The 19,284-nt window shown below is 41.5% G+C and overlaps 1 protein-coding gene across 11 annotated transcripts in view; it reads right to left on the bottom strand.

Annotated features, from left to right (window-relative positions):
• The window catches only part of LOC110519495 (adhesion G protein-coupled receptor E5), a 237,587-nt gene that overhangs the window by 13,135 nt on the left and 205,168 nt on the right, over positions 1 to 19,284 (bottom strand). For all 11 annotated transcript variants that reach the window (XM_090195151.1, XM_090195150.1, XM_090195152.1 and 8 more), the window contains 6 exons: positions 18,573 to 18,793; positions 16,839 to 17,015; positions 11,920 to 12,114; positions 11,097 to 11,218; positions 7,967 to 8,062; positions 7,397 to 7,555 (listed from right to left, as the gene is read on the bottom strand). In XM_090195151.1, the coding sequence (XP_090051277.1) occupies positions 7,397 to 7,555; positions 7,967 to 8,062; positions 11,097 to 11,218; positions 11,920 to 12,114; positions 16,839 to 17,015; positions 18,573 to 18,793 (970 nt within the window). The remainder of the gene's footprint in view (positions 1 to 7,396; positions 7,556 to 7,966; positions 8,063 to 11,096; positions 11,219 to 11,919; positions 12,115 to 16,838; positions 17,016 to 18,572; positions 18,794 to 19,284) is intronic.

Genomic DNA, 19,284 nt, shown 5'->3' with positions numbered 1-19,284 from the left:
TGGATAGTTGAGAGTGGTGTTGTGTTAGAGAGACACAGACGACGGTGTTCCCTCGTGGATAGTTGAGAGTGGTGTTGTGTTGCGGGAGACACAGACGACGGTGTTCCCTCGTGGATAGTTGAGAGTGGTGTTGTGTTGCGGGAGACACAGACGACGGTGTTCCCTCGTGGATAGTTGAGAGTGGTGTTGTGTTGCGGGAGACACAGACGACGGTGTTCCCTCGTGGATAGTTGAGAGTGGTGTTGTGTTGCGGGAGACACAGACGACGGTGTTCCCTCGTGGATAGTTGAGAGTGGTGTTGTGTTGCGGGAGACACAGACGACGGTGTTCCCTCGTGGATAGTTGAGAGTGGTGTTGTGTTAGAGAGACACAGACGACGGTGTTCCCTCGTGGATAGTTGAGAGTGGTGTTGTGTTGCGGGAGACACAGACGACGGTGTTCCCTCGTGGATAGTTGAGAGTGGTGTTGTGTTGCTGGAGACACAGACGACGGTGTTCCCTCGTGGATAGTTGAGAGTGGTGTTGTGTTAGAGAGACACAGACGACGGTGTTCCCTCGTGGATAGTTGAGAGTGGTGTTGTGTTAGAGAGACACAGACGATGGTGTTCCCTCGTGGATAGTTGAGAGTGGTGTTGTTTTAGAGAGACACAGACGACGGTGTTCCTTCGTGGATAGTTGAGAGTGGTGTTGTGTTAGAAAGGGGGAGGGAGGGAGGGAGGAGGAGGGGAGGAGCTATACTTTCTAACGTTGCCCCCTTTTGTTAGAGAAGTGTTGGAGCGAGAGGTATGTCGTCATGGAGAACTTGTTCCTACATTTAAAAAAATATTATTTTTGGCTGAAAATCGGCTTTGCTGAAACATGTCATATCTCATAGGAGACAAGTGCACATGATTTTAAAGAAGGATACTGACGAACTGAATTTAGCATTCAGTTTTAAGATTGATGGGTTTGATTATGTGTTCTACGCTTCTACCGAGTCAATGAAATGCTTTGGGTGTGGAAGAGAGGGGTACTTGGTGTGTAATTGTCCAGAGAACGAGCGTGCAGAGCCTGGTAGCAGCTCTGGCACTGGTGAAGCTAAAAAAACACTGAGAAGGGATGAACAGGCTGAGGGTTCAGGAGAAGGGATGAACAGGTTGAGGGTTCAGGAGAAGGGATGAACAGGCTGAGGGTTCAGGAGAAGGGATGAACAGGCTATGGGTTAAGGAGAAGGGAGAAGGTGGGCAGACGTGGTGGGAGAAATAGGAAAGGAGAGCAATGTGGCTACGTGGGAAGTTGTGGTAGAGCAGGGAAAAGAGGGTGGGGGGCAGTAGGTGAAACTGAGATGGAGGTCGAGGAGGAGGTGCTGGAAAATGAAATAGGAGTTCAAGGGGAGAGTGAAACAATGGAAAATGAAACGGGACTTCAAGGGGAGAGTGAAACAATGGAAAATGAAGCAGCTGTTTTCAAAGTACTGAGGAGGATGAGGAAGAATTTAAGGGGTGGTGAAGGTTCTAATACTAGGAGGAAGGTAGAGATGATAGATCAGTTGAGGATTAACAGTTTGTAGAGATGATAAATCAGTTGAGGATAAACAGGTTGTAGAGATGATGAACAGGTTGTAGAGATGATGAACAGGTTGTAGAGATGATGAACAGGTTGTAGAGATGATGAACAGGTTGTAGAGATCATAGATCCGTTGAGGATAAACAGGTTGTAGAGATGATAAACAGGTTGTAGAGATGATGAACAGGTTGTAGAGATCATAGATCCGTTGAGGATAAACAGGTTGTAGAGATGATAAACAGGTTGTAGAGATGATAAACAGGTTGTAGAGATGATAAATCAGTTGAGGATAAACAGGTTGTAGAGATGATGAACAGGTTGTAGAGATCATAGATCAGTTGAGGATAAGCAGTTTGTAGAGATGATAAACAGGTTGTAGAGATGATAAACAGGTTGTAGAGATGATAAATCAGTTGAGGATAAACAGGTTGTAGAGATGATGAACAGGTTGTAGAGATCATAGATCAGTTGAGGATAAACAGTTTGTAGAGATGATAAACAGGTGGTAGAGATGATAAATCAGTTGATGATTAACAGGTTGTAGAGATGAGGAACAGGTGGTAGAGATGATAGATCAGTTGAGGATTAACAGTTTGTAGAGATGATAAACAGGTTGTAGAGATGATAAACAGGTTGTAGAGATGATTAACAGGTTGTAGAGATCATAGATCAGTTGAGGATAAACAGTTTGTAGAGATGATAAACAGGTGGTAGAGATGATAAATCAGTTGAGGATTAACAGGTTGTAGAGATGATGAACAGGTGGTAGAGATGATAGATCAGTTGAGGATTAACAGTTTGTAGAGATGATAAACAGGTTGTAGAGATGATAAACAGGTTATAGAGATGATTAACAGGTTGTAGAGATCATAGATCAGTTGAGGATAAACAGTTTGTAGAGATGATAAAAAGGTTGTAGAGATGATAAATCAGTTGAGGATAAACAGGTTGTAGAGATGATGAACAGGTTGTAGAGATGATAGATCAGTTGAGGATTAACAGTTTGTAGAGATGATAAATCAGTTGAGGATAAACAGGTTGTAGAGATGATGAACAGGTTGTAGAGATGATGAACAGGTTGTAGAGATGATGAACAGGTTGTAGAGATGATGAACAGGTTGTAGAGATCATAGATCCGTTGAGGATAAACAGGTTGTAGAGATGATAAACAGGTTGTAGAGATGATAAACAGGTTGTAGAGATGATAAATCAGTTGAGGATAAACAGGTTGTAGAGATGATGAACAGGTTGTAGAGATCATAGATCAGTTGAGGATAAACAGTTTGTAGAGATGATAAACAGGTTGTAGAGATGATAAACAGGTTGTAGAGATGATAAATCAGTTGAGGATAAACAGGTTGTAGAGATGATGAACAGGTTGTAGAGATCATAGATCCGTTGAGGATAAACAGGTTGTAGAGATGATAAACAGGTTGTAGAGATGATGAACAGGTTGTAGAGATCATAGATCCGTTGAGGATAAACAGGTTGTAGAGATGATAAACAGGTTGTAGAGATGATAAACAGGTTGTAGAGATGATAAATCAGTTGAGGATAAACAGGTTGTAGAGATGATGAACAGGTTGTAGAGATCATAGATCAGTTGAGGATAAGCAGTTTGTAGAGATGATAAACAGGTTGTAGAGATGATAAACAGGTTGTAGAGATGATAAATCAGTTGAGGATAAACAGGTTGTAGAGATGATGAACAGGTTGTAGAGATCATAGATCAGTTGAGGATAAACAGTTTGTAGAGATGATAAACAGGTGGTAGAGATGATAAATCAGTTGAGGATTAACAGGTTGTAGAGATGATGAACAGGTGGTAGAGATGATAGATCAGTTGAGGATTAACAGTTTGTAGAGATGATAAACAGGTTGTAGGGATGATAAACAGGTTGTAGAGATGATTAACAGGTTGTAGAGATCATAGATCAGTTGAGGATAAACAGTTTGTAGAGATGATAAACAGGTGGTAGAGATGATAAATCAGTTGAGGATTAACAGGTTGTAGAGATGATGAACAGGTGGTAGAGATGATAGATCAGTTGAGGATTAACAGTTTGTAGAGATGATAAACAGGTTGTAGAGATGATAAACAGGTTGTAGAGATGATTAACAGGTTGTAGAGATCATAGATCAGTTGAGGATAAACAGTTTGTAGAGATGATAAACAGGTGGTAGAGATGATAAATCAGTTGAGGATTAACAGGTTGTAGAGATGATGAACAGGTGGTAGAGATGATAGATCAGTTGAGGATTAACAGTTTGTAGAGATGATAAACAGGTTGTAGAGATGATAAACAGGTTGTAGAGATGATTAACAGGTTGTAGAGATCATAGATCAGTTGAGGATAAACAGTTTGTAGAGACGATAAACAGGTTGTAGAGATGATAAATCAGTTGAGGATAAACAGGTTGTAGAGATGATGAACAGGTTGTAGAGATGATAGATCAGTTGAGGATTAACAGTTTGTAGAGATGATAAACAGGTTGTAGAGATGATAAACAGGTGGTAGAGATGATAAATCAGTTGAGGATTAACAGGTTGTATAGATGATAAACGCACCCATCCCGTTGGCAGGATCATTTTCATCAACATCCTCTGAATTACAGAGCTCCAAATTCAAATTAAATTCCTAAAAATATAAAATCTTAATGAAACCACAAGTGCAATATAGCAAAACACAGTTTAGCTTGTTGTTAATCCACCTGGCGTGTCAGATTTTGAAATTATGCTTTTCAGCGAAAGCAATCCAAGCGTTTGTGTAAGTTTATCAATAGCACAACAAAAAATTGTGTACACTTAGCATCAGGAAGCTTGGTCACGAAAATCAGAAAAACAATCAAATTAATCGTTTACCTTTGATGTTCTTCGGATGTTTTCACTCATGAGACTCCCAGTTACAAAATAAATGTCCCTTTTGTTCCATAAAGATTATTTTTATATCCAAAATAGCTCCTTTTGTTTGGTGCGTTATGTTCAGAAATCCACAGGCTTGAGCGGTCACGACATCGCAGACGAAAATTCCAATAGTATCCGTAAAGTGCATGGAAAGATGTAAAATGTTTTTTATGATCAATCCTCAGGTTGTTTTTACAATATATAATCGATAATATGTCAACCGGAATGTAGCTTCTTCCATTGGCGAGAGAGAGAAAATGGCTGTTGCGCATGTTAAACTCTGCTGGCACCCAGCCATCCACAGACGCGATGGGTTCTTTCTCGCTAATTTTTCAAAATAAAAGCCTGAAACTATGCCTAAAGACTGTTCACACCATGTGGAAGCCATAGGAAAATGAATCTGGTTGATATCCCTTTAAATGGAGGAAAGGCATCCAATGGAACAGAGAGCTTTCAGGAAAAACAGCACCGCCTTGTTGGATTTTCCTCAGGTTTTCGCCTGCAATATCAGTTATGTTATACTCACAGACAATATTTTTGACAGTTTTGGAAACTTTAGAGTGTTTTCTATCCTACATTTCTATGCATATTCTAGTTTCTGGGCCTGAGAAATAGGCAGTTTCAAATGGGTACGTTTTTTAGCCAAAAACAAAAATATAGCCTCCTACACTCAACAAAGGGTGACCCTAGGGAGGTGAAGAACTGGAGGCCGGTGGCCTTAATGTGCACTGATTATAAGATCCTGTCCAAGGCTTTGTCCAACAGGCTGAGGGAGGTGATGGGGCAAATCATACGCACGATCCAGTCCTACTGTGTTCCCGGCAGGCAGATAGGAGATAACATTTCCCTGATTCTGGATTTTTGGGACGTCTCTAGGGCGATTGGACTGGACGCTGGTCTAATTTCAATTGATCAGGAAAAGGCATTTGACCGAGTAGAACATAAATACCTATGGCACACATTTGAGGCTATAATCTTCAGTTCTGGTTTTATTGCCATGATCAGGGTGATATATGGTGACATTGAAAGAGTATTGAAAGTTAACGGTGGCTTCAGTGCTCCTTTTAAAGTGTGTAGAGGAATTAGGCAGCGGTGTTCGTTGTCCAGAATGTTGTTTGCCATCGCTATAGATCCACTACTAAATAGCATTAGATGTCGCATTGAAGGGGTGAACCTTTCAGAGGATATTCCTCCTGTTCCTCTCTCAGCATATGCTGATGATGGAGTTATTTTGGTGAAAAATCAAGCGGAGGTGGATAGTTTGAGTCTCATGGTTGATCGATTTAATTAAGGGAGTATCCTCTGGAAAGGTAAATTGGGAAAAAAGTTGTGCTTTACAGAATGGGAAATGGTCTGGTGGGATCATGGCTTTGCCAAGGGGGTTGGAATGGTGTAAGGGAGGTTTTAAGTATCTTGGAGTTTACCTAGGGGATGAGGAGACAATGGGAATGGTGCTAGAGAGGTTTTAAGTATCTTGGCGTGTACCTGGGGGATGAGGAGACAATGGGAATGGTGCTAGAGAGGTTTTAAGTATCTTAGAGTGTACCTAGGGGATGAGGAGACAATGGGAATGGTGCAAGGGAGGTTTTAAGTATCTTGGAGTGTACCTAGGGGATGAGGAGACAATGGGAATGGTGCTAGAGAGGTTTTAAGTATCTTGGCGTGTATCTGGGGGATGAGGAGACAATGGGAATGGTGCTAGAGAGGTTTTAAGTATCTTGGCGTGTACCTAGGGGATGAGGAGACAATGGGAATGGTGCTAGAGAGGTTTTAAGTATCTTGGAGTGTACCTGGGGGATGAGGAGACAATGGGAATGGTGCTAGAGAGGTTTTAAGTATCTTGGCGTGTACCTAGGGGATGAGGAGACACTTGGAATGGTGCAAGAGAGGTTTTAAGTATCTTGGAGTGTACCTAGGGGATGAGGAGACAATGGGAAAAAATTGTCCTCAGATAATTGCATGGTTTGCTTTTGCCGTAAAGCCTTTTTGAAATCTGACAAAGCGGCTGGATTAACAAGAAGTTAAGCTTTTAACCTCACTAGGGTACGCTAGCCAACATCCAGTGAAATTGCAGAGCTCCAAATTCAAAAACAGAAATACTCGTTATAAACATTCAGAAAACATACAAGTGTTATACATCGGCTTAAAGATTAACTTGGTTGTACAACATGTATAACATGGTATCATACTTGGTTGTACGACATGTATAACATGGTATCATACTTGGTTGTACGACATGTATAACATGGTATCATACTTGGTTGTACGACATGTATAACATGGTATCATACTTGGTTGTACGACGTGTATAACATGGTATCATACTTGGTTGTACGACATGTATAACATGGTATCATACTTGGTTGTACGACGTGTATAACATGGTATCATACTTGGTTGTACGACGTGTATAACATGGTATCATACTTGGTTGTACGACATGTATAACATGGTATCATACTTGGTTGTACGACATGTATAAAATGCTATCATACTTGGTTGTACGACATGTATAACATGGTATCATACTTGGTTGTACGACATGTATAACATGGTATCATTGCAGTTAATGCTTTCGTATCTGTCACTCATTAAGGTGTTGGAGATGGATGGCCTTTTTGTAAGAGAAACAATTTTTCACTGTTTTATGGAGTGTGAGTGAACAAAGCCTCTCTGTGAAATACTAGTCTCTGTTTACAGCCGTAGGGGAGACTTTCAATAAAACTGTTTTTATTTTGGGGGTTTCAATGCAGCAGAAAATAAAATTGTCAATTGTTACATTTTATTTTGGGACACACACACACACACACACACACACACACACACACACACACACACACAGACACAGACACAGACACAGACACAGACACAGACACACACACACACACACACACACACACACACACACACACACACACACACACACACACGCACACACACCCCTTACTTGATCTTGTGTAGGTTGGAGAGGTCAGGGTTGAGACTAGAGAACTTCTGGGCCAGCCTCCAGACAGTGATGATGAAGATGAAAGCGTTGAGGAAGATGATGGTGCACACTGGGCCGAAGAAACTCCAGATGAATCCTCTCTCCAGAGACAACCAACAGCTGACAAAGACACACAGAGAGAATAACATTAGATTTAGGTTAAAAACATATTTCTGTTAATTTTAAGTTAGGTTCAATCAAGGATCTTTCTCTGGAGACAATTAACAGATTACACACCAAGTGGATATAGTTAGAATAAGGTTATATTCAAGTTGGAATTATGTTATCTGGTGTTATTTACATGTTATATGTTTAAGAAAACCTCTGTCCAGAGACAACCAGCAGCTGACAGGTTATTTATATGGGACAGATTCGCTACACTCTGTCACACACACACACACACACACACACACACACACACACACACACACACACACACACACACACACACACACACACGCACACACACACACACACACACACACACACACACACACAGGGAGAGAGTTAGAGACACAGACTCAGACTCACTGTTGTGTGGTACCGTATCCATCTGGGTAGGTGATAGCAGAGATGATGACTATAGCCAGTGGCAGTCCATATCCCACAGCATACAGGTACAGAGGTCTACAGTAAGATGAAGAATCACAGAGATTCATTAAATACAGGTACAGAGGTTTACAATAAGAAGAATCAAAGAGCTTCATAAAATACAGGTACAGAGGTTTACAGTAAGACGAAGAATCAAAGAGCTTAATAAAATACAGGTACAGAGGTTTACAATAAGACAAAGAATCAAAGAGCTTAATAAAATACAGGTACAGAGGTTTACAATAAGACGAAGAATCAAAGAGCTTCATAAAATACAGGTACAGAGGTTTACAGTAAGACGAAGAATCAAAGAGCTTAATAAAATACAGGTACAGAGGTTTACAATAAGACGAAGAATCAAAGAGCTTCATAAAATACAGGTACAGAGGTTTACAGTAAGACGAAGAATCAAAGAGCTTAATAAAATACAGGTACAGAGGTTTACAATAAGAAGAAGAATCACAGAGCTTCATAAAATACAGGTACAGAGGTTTACAATAAGAAGAAGAATCAACAAGCTTCATAAAATACTGGTACAGAGGTTTACAATAAGAAGAAGAATCACAGAGCTTCATAAAATACAGGTACAGCGGTTTACAATAAGAAGAAGAATCACAGAGCTTCATAAAATAACAGTTAGAAGAAAAGGTAACACACCAAGGTAGATAAGCTAGATAAGAGATAAGCCTCCCGGGTGGCGCAGTGCTCTAGGGCACTGCATCGCAGCGCTAGCTGTGCCACCAGAGACTCTGGGTTCTCGCCCAGGCTCTGTCGCAGCCGGCCACGACTGGGAGGTCCGTGGGGCGATGCACATTTGTGGGTTAGGGAGGGTTTGGCTGGTAAGGATATCCCTGTCTCATCACATACCAGTGACTCCTGTGGCAGCCGGGTGCAGTGCATGTGGCTAACCAAGGTAGCCAGGTGCATGGTGTTTCCTCTGACACATTGGTGCGGCTGGCTACCGGGTTGGAGGCGTGCTGTGTTCTGAAGCAGTGCGGCTTGGTTGGGTTGTGTTTCGGAGGACGCATGGCTTTCGACCTTTGTCTCTCCCGAGCCCGTACGGGAGTTGTAGCGATTACTAACAATTGGATACCACGAAATTGGGGAGTATTTAGTATTTTGGCCTTAGCATTTTGTGTTTTATTTGTTATTGTGGTTAGGCCAGGGTGTGACATGGGTGATTATGTGTTTCTCTTGTCTAGGGGTTTTGTAGATTGATGAGGTTGTGTTTAGTATAGTATTCTATGTAAGTCTATGGTTGCCTAGAGTGGTTCTCAATCAGAGGCAGGTGTTTATCGTTGTCTCTGATTGGGAACCATATTTGGGCAGCCATATTCTTTGGGTATTTCGTGGGTGATTGTTTCCTGTCTCTGTGTTTTGCACCAGTTTGCACCAGTTGTTTTGGTTTTTCCACGGTTTCTTGGTTTGTATATATATATATATATATATATATGTATATTGTTCACGTTATCATCTTTATTAAAGATGTTTAACCAATACCCACGCTGCATTTTGATCCGCCTCTCCTTCCCAGGAAGAAAACCGTAACAGGGGGTAACATTTATTTTTAAAAGAAAAAGATAAGAGCAAGATAAAATAAAGTAGGGGCTGCTGGCCTTCTAGGCAGAGATTCAAAGAAAATCCATATCTCAGACTGGCCATTTAAAAGAAAAGATTAAGATGGGCAAAAGAACACAGACACTGGACAGAGGAACTCTGCCTAGAAGGCCACCATCCCGGAGTCGCCTCTTCACTGTTGACGTTGAGACTGGACAGAGGAACTCTGCCTAGAAGGCCAGCATCCCGGAGTCGCCTCTTCACTGTTGACGTTGAGACTGGACAGAGGAACTCTGCCTAGAAGGCCAGCATCCCGGAGTCGCCTCTTCACTGTTGACGTTGAGACTGGACAGAGGAACATTTCCTAGAAGGCCAGCATCCCGGAGTCGCCTCTTCACTGTTGACGTTGAGACTGGACAGAGGAACTCTGCCTAGAAGGCCAGCATCCCGGAGTCGCCTCTTCACTGTTGACGTTGAGACTGGACAGAGGAACTTTTCCTAGAAGGCCAGCATCCCGGAGTCGCCTCTTCACTGTTGACGTTGAGACTGGACAGAGGAACTTTTCCTAGAAGGCCAGCATCCCGGAGTCGCCTCTTCACTGTTGACGTTGAGACTGGACAGAGGAACTTTTCCTAGAAGGCCACCATCCCGGAGTCGCCTCTTCACTGTTGACGTTGAGACTGGTGTTTTGTAGGTACTATTTAATGAAGCTGCCAGTTGAGGATTTCTGTTTCTGTGTCTGTTCTGCGTCTGTTTCTCAAACTAGACACTCTAATGTACTTGTCCTCTTGCTCAGTTATGCATCGGGGCCTCCCACTCCCCTTTCTATTCTGGTTAGAGACCGTGTGTGCTGTTCTGTGAAGCGACTAGTACGCAACGTTGTACGAGATCTTCAGTTTCTTGGCAATTTCTCGCATGGAATAGCCTTCATTTCTCAGAACAAGAATAGACTGACGAGTTTCAGAAGAAAGTTATTTGTTTTTGGCCATTTTCAGCCTGTAATCGAACCCACAAATACTGATGCTTCAGATACTTAACTAGTCTAAAGAAGGACAGTTTAATTGCTTCTTTTATCAAAACAACAGTTTTCAGCTGTGCTAACATAATTGCAAAAGGGGTTTCTAACGATCAATTAGCCTTTTAAAATGATAACCTTGGATTGGCTAACACACAGCATGCCATTGGAACACAGGAGTGATGGTTGCTGATAATGGGCCTCTGTAGGCCTATGTAAATATTATATTACAAAATCAGTAGTTTCCAGCTACAATAGTAATGTACAACATTAACAATGTCTACACTGTTTCTGATCAATTTGATGTTATTTTAATGGACAAAAACACAGACATTTTTAAGTGACCCCAAAAGGAAATGATATAAATAATATAAATACAGACATTCCGTATCTAAATGAATTAAACATGAATGTATAATACAAATAAATACAAATATATACTCTAAATATATACTAACGCATAATAATTTATAACCACAGAGTAAATATATCCAATACCTTATGGTAGTGTTGAAGACCAGGACCACCATGAGGTAGAGCTGAACTCCCTCTAACAACATCCAACTGAAGGATCCTAGGAAGAACAGGTGGAGGAGACCTGCTACAAACCCACATCCTCCCTGAGAGAGGAGAGGAGAGGAGAGGAGAGGAGAGGAGAGGAGAGGAGAGGAGAGGAGAGGAGAGGAGAGGAGAGGAGAGGAGAGGAGAGGAGAGACAGGGAGGAGGAGAGGAGAGGAGAGGAGAGGAGAGGAGAGGAGAGGAGAGGAGAGGAGAGGAGAGGAGAGGAGAGGGGGGACAGGGAGGAGGAGAGGAGAGGAGAGGAGAGGAGAGGAGAGGAGAGGAGAGGAGAGGAGAGGAGAGGAGAGGAGAGGAGAGGAGAGGAGAGGAGAGACAGGGAGGAGGAGAGGAGAGGAGAGGAGAGGAGAGGAGAGGAGAGGAGAGGAGAGACAGGGAGGAGGAGAGGAGAGGAGAGGAGAGGAGAGGAGAGGAGAGGAGAGGAGAGGAGAGACAGGGAGGAGGAGAGGAGAGGAGAGGAGAGGAGAGGAGAGGAGAGGAGAGGAGGAGAGATGAAAGTCAAATTGAACTCAAATTCAGATCTGACTGTATGTAAAAAGGGTTTATTTTTAGTTATTTGTTTGTCATCCTGGTAACAGAATCCTACAACAGCAAATCTTCAAAGTGAAAATATTATACAGATAAATATACCTTCATCGTTAGATTGATACACACACACACACACACACACACACACACACACACACACACACACACACACACACACACACACACACACACACACTCCCCACATGTTTATCCCCACCTTGCTCTGTGTGTGAGAGATACCGCTGAGGAAGACGAGGTCAGCGATGAAGAGGCAGACACAGAGGTGGAGGTGGATGGTGGTGCGTGTCCCCTGGATGGACCGACACAGCCAGAATGTCAGGATGCACAGCAACAGACAGACCACAGACACCGACAGACCCAGCCACGTCAACAGACGCAGCTCAAATGTATCCTGGAAAGAGGGAGGTAGAGAGAGAGAGACATAGAGAGAGAGAGAGAGAGAAAGAGAGACAGAGAGAGAGAGAGAGAGAGAGAGGTAGAGAAAGAGAGAGTTTACATAATATATAACAATCAGTTTTGACCCATCATTCATCTGTTTTTATTTTGCCATTAATACGTGTCACATATCAGTTTGCAAACAATAAAAAAATATATATATAATATCTATCTCAGCTATCTGTGATGCAACTCCAGAACGCAGGTGTTTCAGCTCAGTGCTTTATGTGGTGGTGTGGTGAGACAGCAGAAAATAGGAGCATTGCACCGTGATTGGCTCAGTATTCTGTCACTCATGGGGACACTACAACATCGCCAAGTTTAAGTCCTTATTAAGGGTAAACATCCAAAATGTCAGCCCTTTGGGTCCTGCCATAGAGTTAAATTACAAGTCCCCTTTCAAGAATGCTCAAGGTCATTGGCCACAGATAAAATGATGTAAAATCACATTATATGTACAATGGCTTTGATTGGACTGATCATGTCAACATCTTACTTTCAAAATCTTAGCTAGCAGTCATCATCATGAATCAAGTAGACATTTTTAATCCTTGTCATATGAAGGGAAATAATGAAGATAAATTGTAGATAACACGTATCATCGGCCATTGGACATAAAGATTACACAACAAGTGGGAAAATCGCAAATTCAACAAATCAAATCAAATGTTATTAGTCACATGCGCCGAATACAACAGACCTTACAGTGAAATGCTTAATTACGAGCCCCTAACCAACAATGCAGTTTAAAAAATATATGGATAAGAATAAGAGACAAAGGTAACCAGTAATTAAGTAGCACAAGTAATTAAGTTGTACAAGTAATTAAAAAGCAGTAGTAAAATAGCAATAGTGAGACTATATACAGGTGGGTACCGATACAGAGTCAATGTGCGTGGGCACCAGTCTTCCAGCACAGCTGGTGCTCTCATGCATGTTTCAGTGTTATTTGCCTCGAAGCGAGCATAGAGGTGGTTTAGCTTGTCTGGTAGGCTCGTGTCACTGGGCAGCTCTCGGCTGTGCTTCCCTTTGTAGTCTGTAATGGTTTGCAAAGGCCTGTCACATCCGACGAGTGTCAGAGTCGGTGTAGTATGATTCGATCTTACAGGCTGACTACACTGCTCGCGTAGAGTGCGCAAGAGTTGCAAAATAAATGTAGAAATCTATATTATTCAATTATTGCACCCACACTGTTCACGCGTGCCAACGAACGTTTGCATTGCAAAAGGCTAAAATAGAAGTCAGTTCTATTTGTGATGCAGATCGCGCTGCAAGACCTGCCTTTCCTCATTGGTTTATAGAAGCATGTACCCGCGTATCATCTCCTCATTGGTTATCCCCACGTGGGTGACTGAAAGATGAACGAGGTCAGTGGCAGTAATGCACCTAATTTATGAAACATTGCCAATTGCAATATAAAGTCAAGAGAAGAAAATGCCTAAAAGGAGGAGAGATGAATAGAAATGATTCGGTTGACTGTTTTATGTGTGGATTAATTGTCGGAGTAGAGGACCTTGTACCATTTCAGGTAAAATAACAACTCAATGTTTATATCACAGGACAAATTAGCTGGCAACAGAAAACTAGCTAAATAGGACAAATTAGCTAGCAAGTGCAAGCTAGCTAGCTAAATTGTCATAAATGTTTAATGATTTTCGACCTGTCCCCAAATTACTGTAATTGGTTCAGAGTTTGTTTTGATATTCAACCTGCGTGTCGATCGCGTTTGGTGTGGGAGGACAGAACACCACTCGCGCAGCCGGTTTGGCTTTTATGTTAGTCCTGTATTGGTGCTTTGCCTGTTTGATGGTTCATCGGAGGGCATAGCGTGATTTTTTATAAGCTTCCGGGTTAAGCGGTAGCTCCTTGAAAGCGGTGGCTCTAGCCTTTAGCTCAGTGCGTATGTTGCCTGTAATCCATGGCTTCTGGTTGGGGAATGTACGTATGGTCACTGTGGGGATGACGTCATCGACGCACTTATTGATGAAGCCAAAGACTGATGTGGTGTACTCCTCAATGCCATCGGAGTAATCCCAGGAACATATTCCAGTCTGTGATAGCAAAACAGTCCTGAAGCTTAGCATCTGCTTCATATGACCACTTTATTATTGATCTCGTCACTGGTGCTTCCTGCTTTAATTGTTGCTTCTAAGCAGGAATCAGAAGGATAGAATGATGGTCAGATTTGCCAAATGGAGGGCGAGGGAGAGCTTTGTATGTGTCTCTATGTGTGGAGTATAGGTGGTCCAGAGTTTTTTTTCACTCTGGTTGCACATTTAACATGCTGATAGAAATTTTGGTAAAATGGATTTAAGTTTCCCTGCATTAAAGTCCCCAGGTACTAGGAGCGTCAACTCTGGGTTTGCTTATGGCGGAATACAGGTCATTCAAATGTAAATAAACAAACAAAAAAACACAATCGGTTGGGGGGACGTAAAATGTCTGTGTTCTTCTCCAGCGCCATCTTAACCCAACAGTAAGTGGTTTGTAAGGAATCAGTGGCTAACTGCAAGCAATGCAAAGTAATCTTTAGCTTGATTTCAATGGAGTGGCTGTGTGTGTTTTTTTTCATGGTTCCCACCATAAATCCAGAGAATGCTTTGATGATAAGTTTGATGATAAAATTTGCTCACAAAGTAAAGCCCTGCCACCTTCATGAGATGAGTCCAAAAATGTATTGTATGCTGCTGTATAAATGATGTAATCTGCAAGGGAGATATGTATACTGTAGCTAAGAAGGTAGTACTAAGTGTATGTTGTGTAGTAAGCTGATATTTGCCCATGTGCCTCACCTTAATAATTTGGCCTATTTGTAACAACGCAGGATTGTAAACACATCGTTCGTGGCCGGTGTGCTTACTTTATAACTTTTTTGTGTATAGTTTTGACAATGCTACTGATAGTAGTGGTGGCACTTGGCCTACACACAAATTCATCACACACAACATTCTATAATAGAATAGTGTTATTTGAAGTGTTTCTTTTTTGACATCAAAGACCCAAACGGCGTTCAATGTGCCTCACCCTAGTAGTTTGGTCTATTTTCACCTCTTTATTTCACCTACCGTTCTGACTTGGTGGTGCACATGGAGCCTATAACCTGTTTTAGAGAAATGTAATCATGGAATATTGTAAGAGCTCTCATTGTCTATATGCCCCCTTTATTTATCCTATGGTTCTGACTTGTTGCTCAGGGAGAACACTGTTTTAAGAGCTTTCATTGTCTATATGCCCCCTTTATTTATCCTATGGTTCTGACTTGGTGTAGAGGGAGAACACTGCAAGAACGACCCGTGTTCTGAATTCTATCAATGTACATTTCAAAATTGCTGAACAAATAGTTATATTCACCACGTCCGTCGTCGTTCGCTCATTAATGTCTTAATCAAAATGACGTATTGCCTCTTAGCCGCTTGTCGTCCCCTTATGACATAGTTTGTATCTCAATTGTCAGTAGAAAACAATTTTGTTTAATAAGCAAGACAGCCATATCAGCTATGTATTTTTTTAAAGGCAGTAAATGAGGCTGAATAAACTGTTTCGCTGCCGGACAAGGCTCAGCTGAAAGCCAGGTGTAGCAGTGGTAAGGTGTTTGGACTGCTGTTTATGTAGGTCCTAACAGTTTGTGGCCACCGTTTCTCACCATTATAGTGCAATTCATGTATTGTTTAGTGTTGTGTTGTGTAGTGGCTTGCTGACATGCATCCCACATTTCTCTGGGTTTCCCCCCCAAGATTAACATGCTAAAATCACCACTGTATAACATCAAGATGCAGGGAGGGAGGGAAAGAGAGAATTACCCTGTTAACAAAGTTAGCTAGTTTGGTTTGAAGACCCATCTGCACCATTTAAGACAAAGACCTCAGTTAATAATGTTAGGCATCTTCAGCTATCCTCAGTTAATGTTAAGCATCTTCAGCTATCCTCAGTGAATGTTAAGCATCTTCAGCTATCCTCAGTTAATGTTAAGCATCTTCAGCTATCCTCAGTGAATGTTAAGCATCTTCAGCTATCCTCAGTGAATGTTAAGCATCTTCAGCTATCCTCAGTTAATGTTAAGCATCTTCAGCTATCCTCAGTTAATGTTAAGCATCTTCAGCTATCCTCAGTTAATGTTAAGCATCTTCAGCTATCCTCAGTGAATGTTAAGCATCTTCAGCTATCCTCAGTTAATGTTAAGCATCTTCAGCTATCCTCAGTGAATGTTAAGCATCTTCAGCTATCCTCAGTGAATGTTAAGCATCTTCAGCTATCCTCAGTGAATGTTAAGCATCTTCAGCCATCCTCAGTGAATGTTAGGCATCTTCAGCTATCCTCAGTTAAGGTTAAGCATCTTCAGCTATCCTCAGTTAATGTTAGGCATCTTCAGCTATCCTCAGTGAATGTTAAGCATCTTCAGCTATCCTCAGTTAATGTTAAGCATATTCAGCTATCCTCAGTTAATGTTAAGCATCTTCAGCTATCCTAAGTTAAAGGCACAGTCAAGTTAATGTATGTAAACTTGTTACCCACTGGAATTGTGATGCAGTGAATTATAAGTGAAATGATCTGTCTGTAAACAATTGTTTGAAAAATTACTTGTGTCATGCACAAAGTAGAATTCCTAACCGACTTAAGGAGCATTATCTTGACATCATCCGGTGTGTGTGTGTGTGTGTGTGTGTGTGTGTGTGTGTATACCTGTACAGGGTAGAGGGCCATGAGAACAGCAAAGCTGCTAAGGTGGGAACAGGAACACACAGTGTATGTAGCGTTAGATGTGACTTTGGTACAGCCACGACTTGACCACGCCCCGTCCTTTTCATGGACACGCCAGAACACACAGGTATAGTTCATTTCTGATGACTCTGCCCTCACCTGGGTTGGGGGGGGGAGAGAGAGAGAGGCTAAGCACTTCTTAGAGAAATGTTTCTTCATTTCAGAAGGCAGCAAGAGTGTCAATATGTTAGGCCATCCTGATTATGTTAGGCCATCCTGATTATGTTAGGCCATCGTGATTATGTTAGGCCATTGTGATTATGTTAGGCCATTGTGATTATGTTAGGCCATCGTGATTATGTTAGGCCATCGTGATTATGTTAGGCCATCGTGATTATGTTAGGCCATCGTGATTATGTTAGGCCATCCTGATTATGTTAGGCCATCCTGATTATGTTAGGCCATCGTGATTATGTTAGACCATCGTGATTATGTTAGGCCATCGTGATTATGTTAGGCCATTGTGATTATGTTAGGCCATCGTGATTATGTTAGGCCATCGTGATTATGTTAGGCCATCGTGATTATGTTAGGCCATCATGATTATGTTTTGCCATCGTGATTATGTTAGGCCATCGTGATTATGTTAGGCCATTGTGATTATGTTAGGCCATCGTGATTATGTTAGGCCATCGTGATTATGTTAGGCCATTGTGATTATGTTAGGCCATCGTGATTATGTTAGGCCATCGTGATTATGTTAGGCCATCGTGATTATGTTAGGCCATCGTGATTGTTTTGCCATCGTGATTATGTTAGGCCATCGTGATTATGTTAGGCCATCGTGATTATGTTAGGCCATCGTGATTATGTTAGGCCATCGTGATTATGTTAGGCCATTGTGATTATGTTAGGCCATCGTGATTATGTTAGGCCATCGTGATTATGTTAGGCCATCGTGATTATGTTAGGCCATCGTGATTATGTTAGGCCATCGTGATTATGTTAGGCCATCGTGATTATGTTAGGCCATCGTGATTATGTTAGGCCATCGTGATTATGTTAGGCCATCGTGATTATGTTAGGCCATCGTGATTATGTTAGGCCATCGTGATTATGTTAGGCCATCGTGATTATGTTAGGCCATCGTGATTATGTTTTGCCATCGTGATTATGTTAGGCCATCGTGATTATGTTAGGCCATCGTGATTATGTTAGGCCATCGTGATTATGTTAGGCCATCGTGATTATGTTAGGCCATCGTGATTATGTTAGGCCATCCTGATTATGTTAGGCCATCGTGATTATGTTAGGCCATCGTGATTATGTTAGGCCATCGTGATTATGTTAGGCCATCGTGATTATGTTAGGCCATCGTGATTATGTTAGGCCATCGTGATTATGTTAGGCCATCGTGATTATGTTAGGCCATCGTGATTATGTTAGGCCATCGTGATTATGTTAGGCCATCGTGATTATGTTAGGCCATCGTGATTATGTTAGGCCATCGTGATTATGTTAGGCCATCGTGATTATGTTAGGCCATCGTGATTATGTTAGGCCATTGTCAGGATAAAGTCCTAGCTGTAGACGTACGATTATAATATACTATAATATTTACATACATCATATATTAACATCAGCTATTATAATATACTATAATATTTACATACATCATATATTAACATCAGCTATTATAATATTATTAAGTGATACCTGTAGATGTTTGAAGGTGAGGATGACAGGCTTGGTGAGTTGGTCTGTTGCTGGGTTACTGACAAAGGCTGTTACCACCTTGGAACTGATCTGGTAGTTAGGCTTTGACGCCGTGTCTGTGTCTGTGTCTGTGTCTGTGTCTGTGTCAGTGAGGTTTTGGAAGGAGTTGTTGACATATCTCTCCACTGTCTTGTAACACACCAACCCAGCCAGAGTCAAACCTGTGAAGCACAGAAAGAAACAAGTTACCAGAATGTCTTGTACCTTTCCCAGAATTCTCAGATTTTTCAGGTTTCCTGGTTGGAAGATTCCAGGAATAAAGAGGGAATAAACAGAATATCCAGAATCCAAGATTTCTGGGCAACATTGGTAGTTTTGGAAAGTTATTGGTACTAAAAGTTAGAGTACTTAGTGTTGATGGAATTTATATGTTTAAATGAATGATTAGAATATTCCACCCTGAAACCATATAATTGTATGAAATTGATGAGAATCATGAAATTATTCTAATGATGTGTGTAGTTTTAGTCAGTAAAATTATATATCTGTGAGTGTAGTTTTAGTCAGAATTAGGGTAAAACAATATATCTGTACAATATGTCTTTATAGTATCTTAAAACACAGACTGTCTGAGCCAAATTCGGTGCCAACCTGACTAGAGATTTGGGTGAGGACGGGGAGTACGTCTCAATGTCTCAAGGTCTACCGAATC

Source organism: Oncorhynchus mykiss, chromosome 13, assembly GCF_057628025.1.
Source record: "Oncorhynchus mykiss isolate SJ-2025 chromosome 13, ASM5762802v1, whole genome shotgun sequence".
NCBI classification, from domain to species: Eukaryota; Metazoa; Chordata; class Actinopteri; order Salmoniformes; family Salmonidae; genus Oncorhynchus; species Oncorhynchus mykiss.
This window is presented reverse-complemented; position numbering and strand designations above follow the sequence as displayed.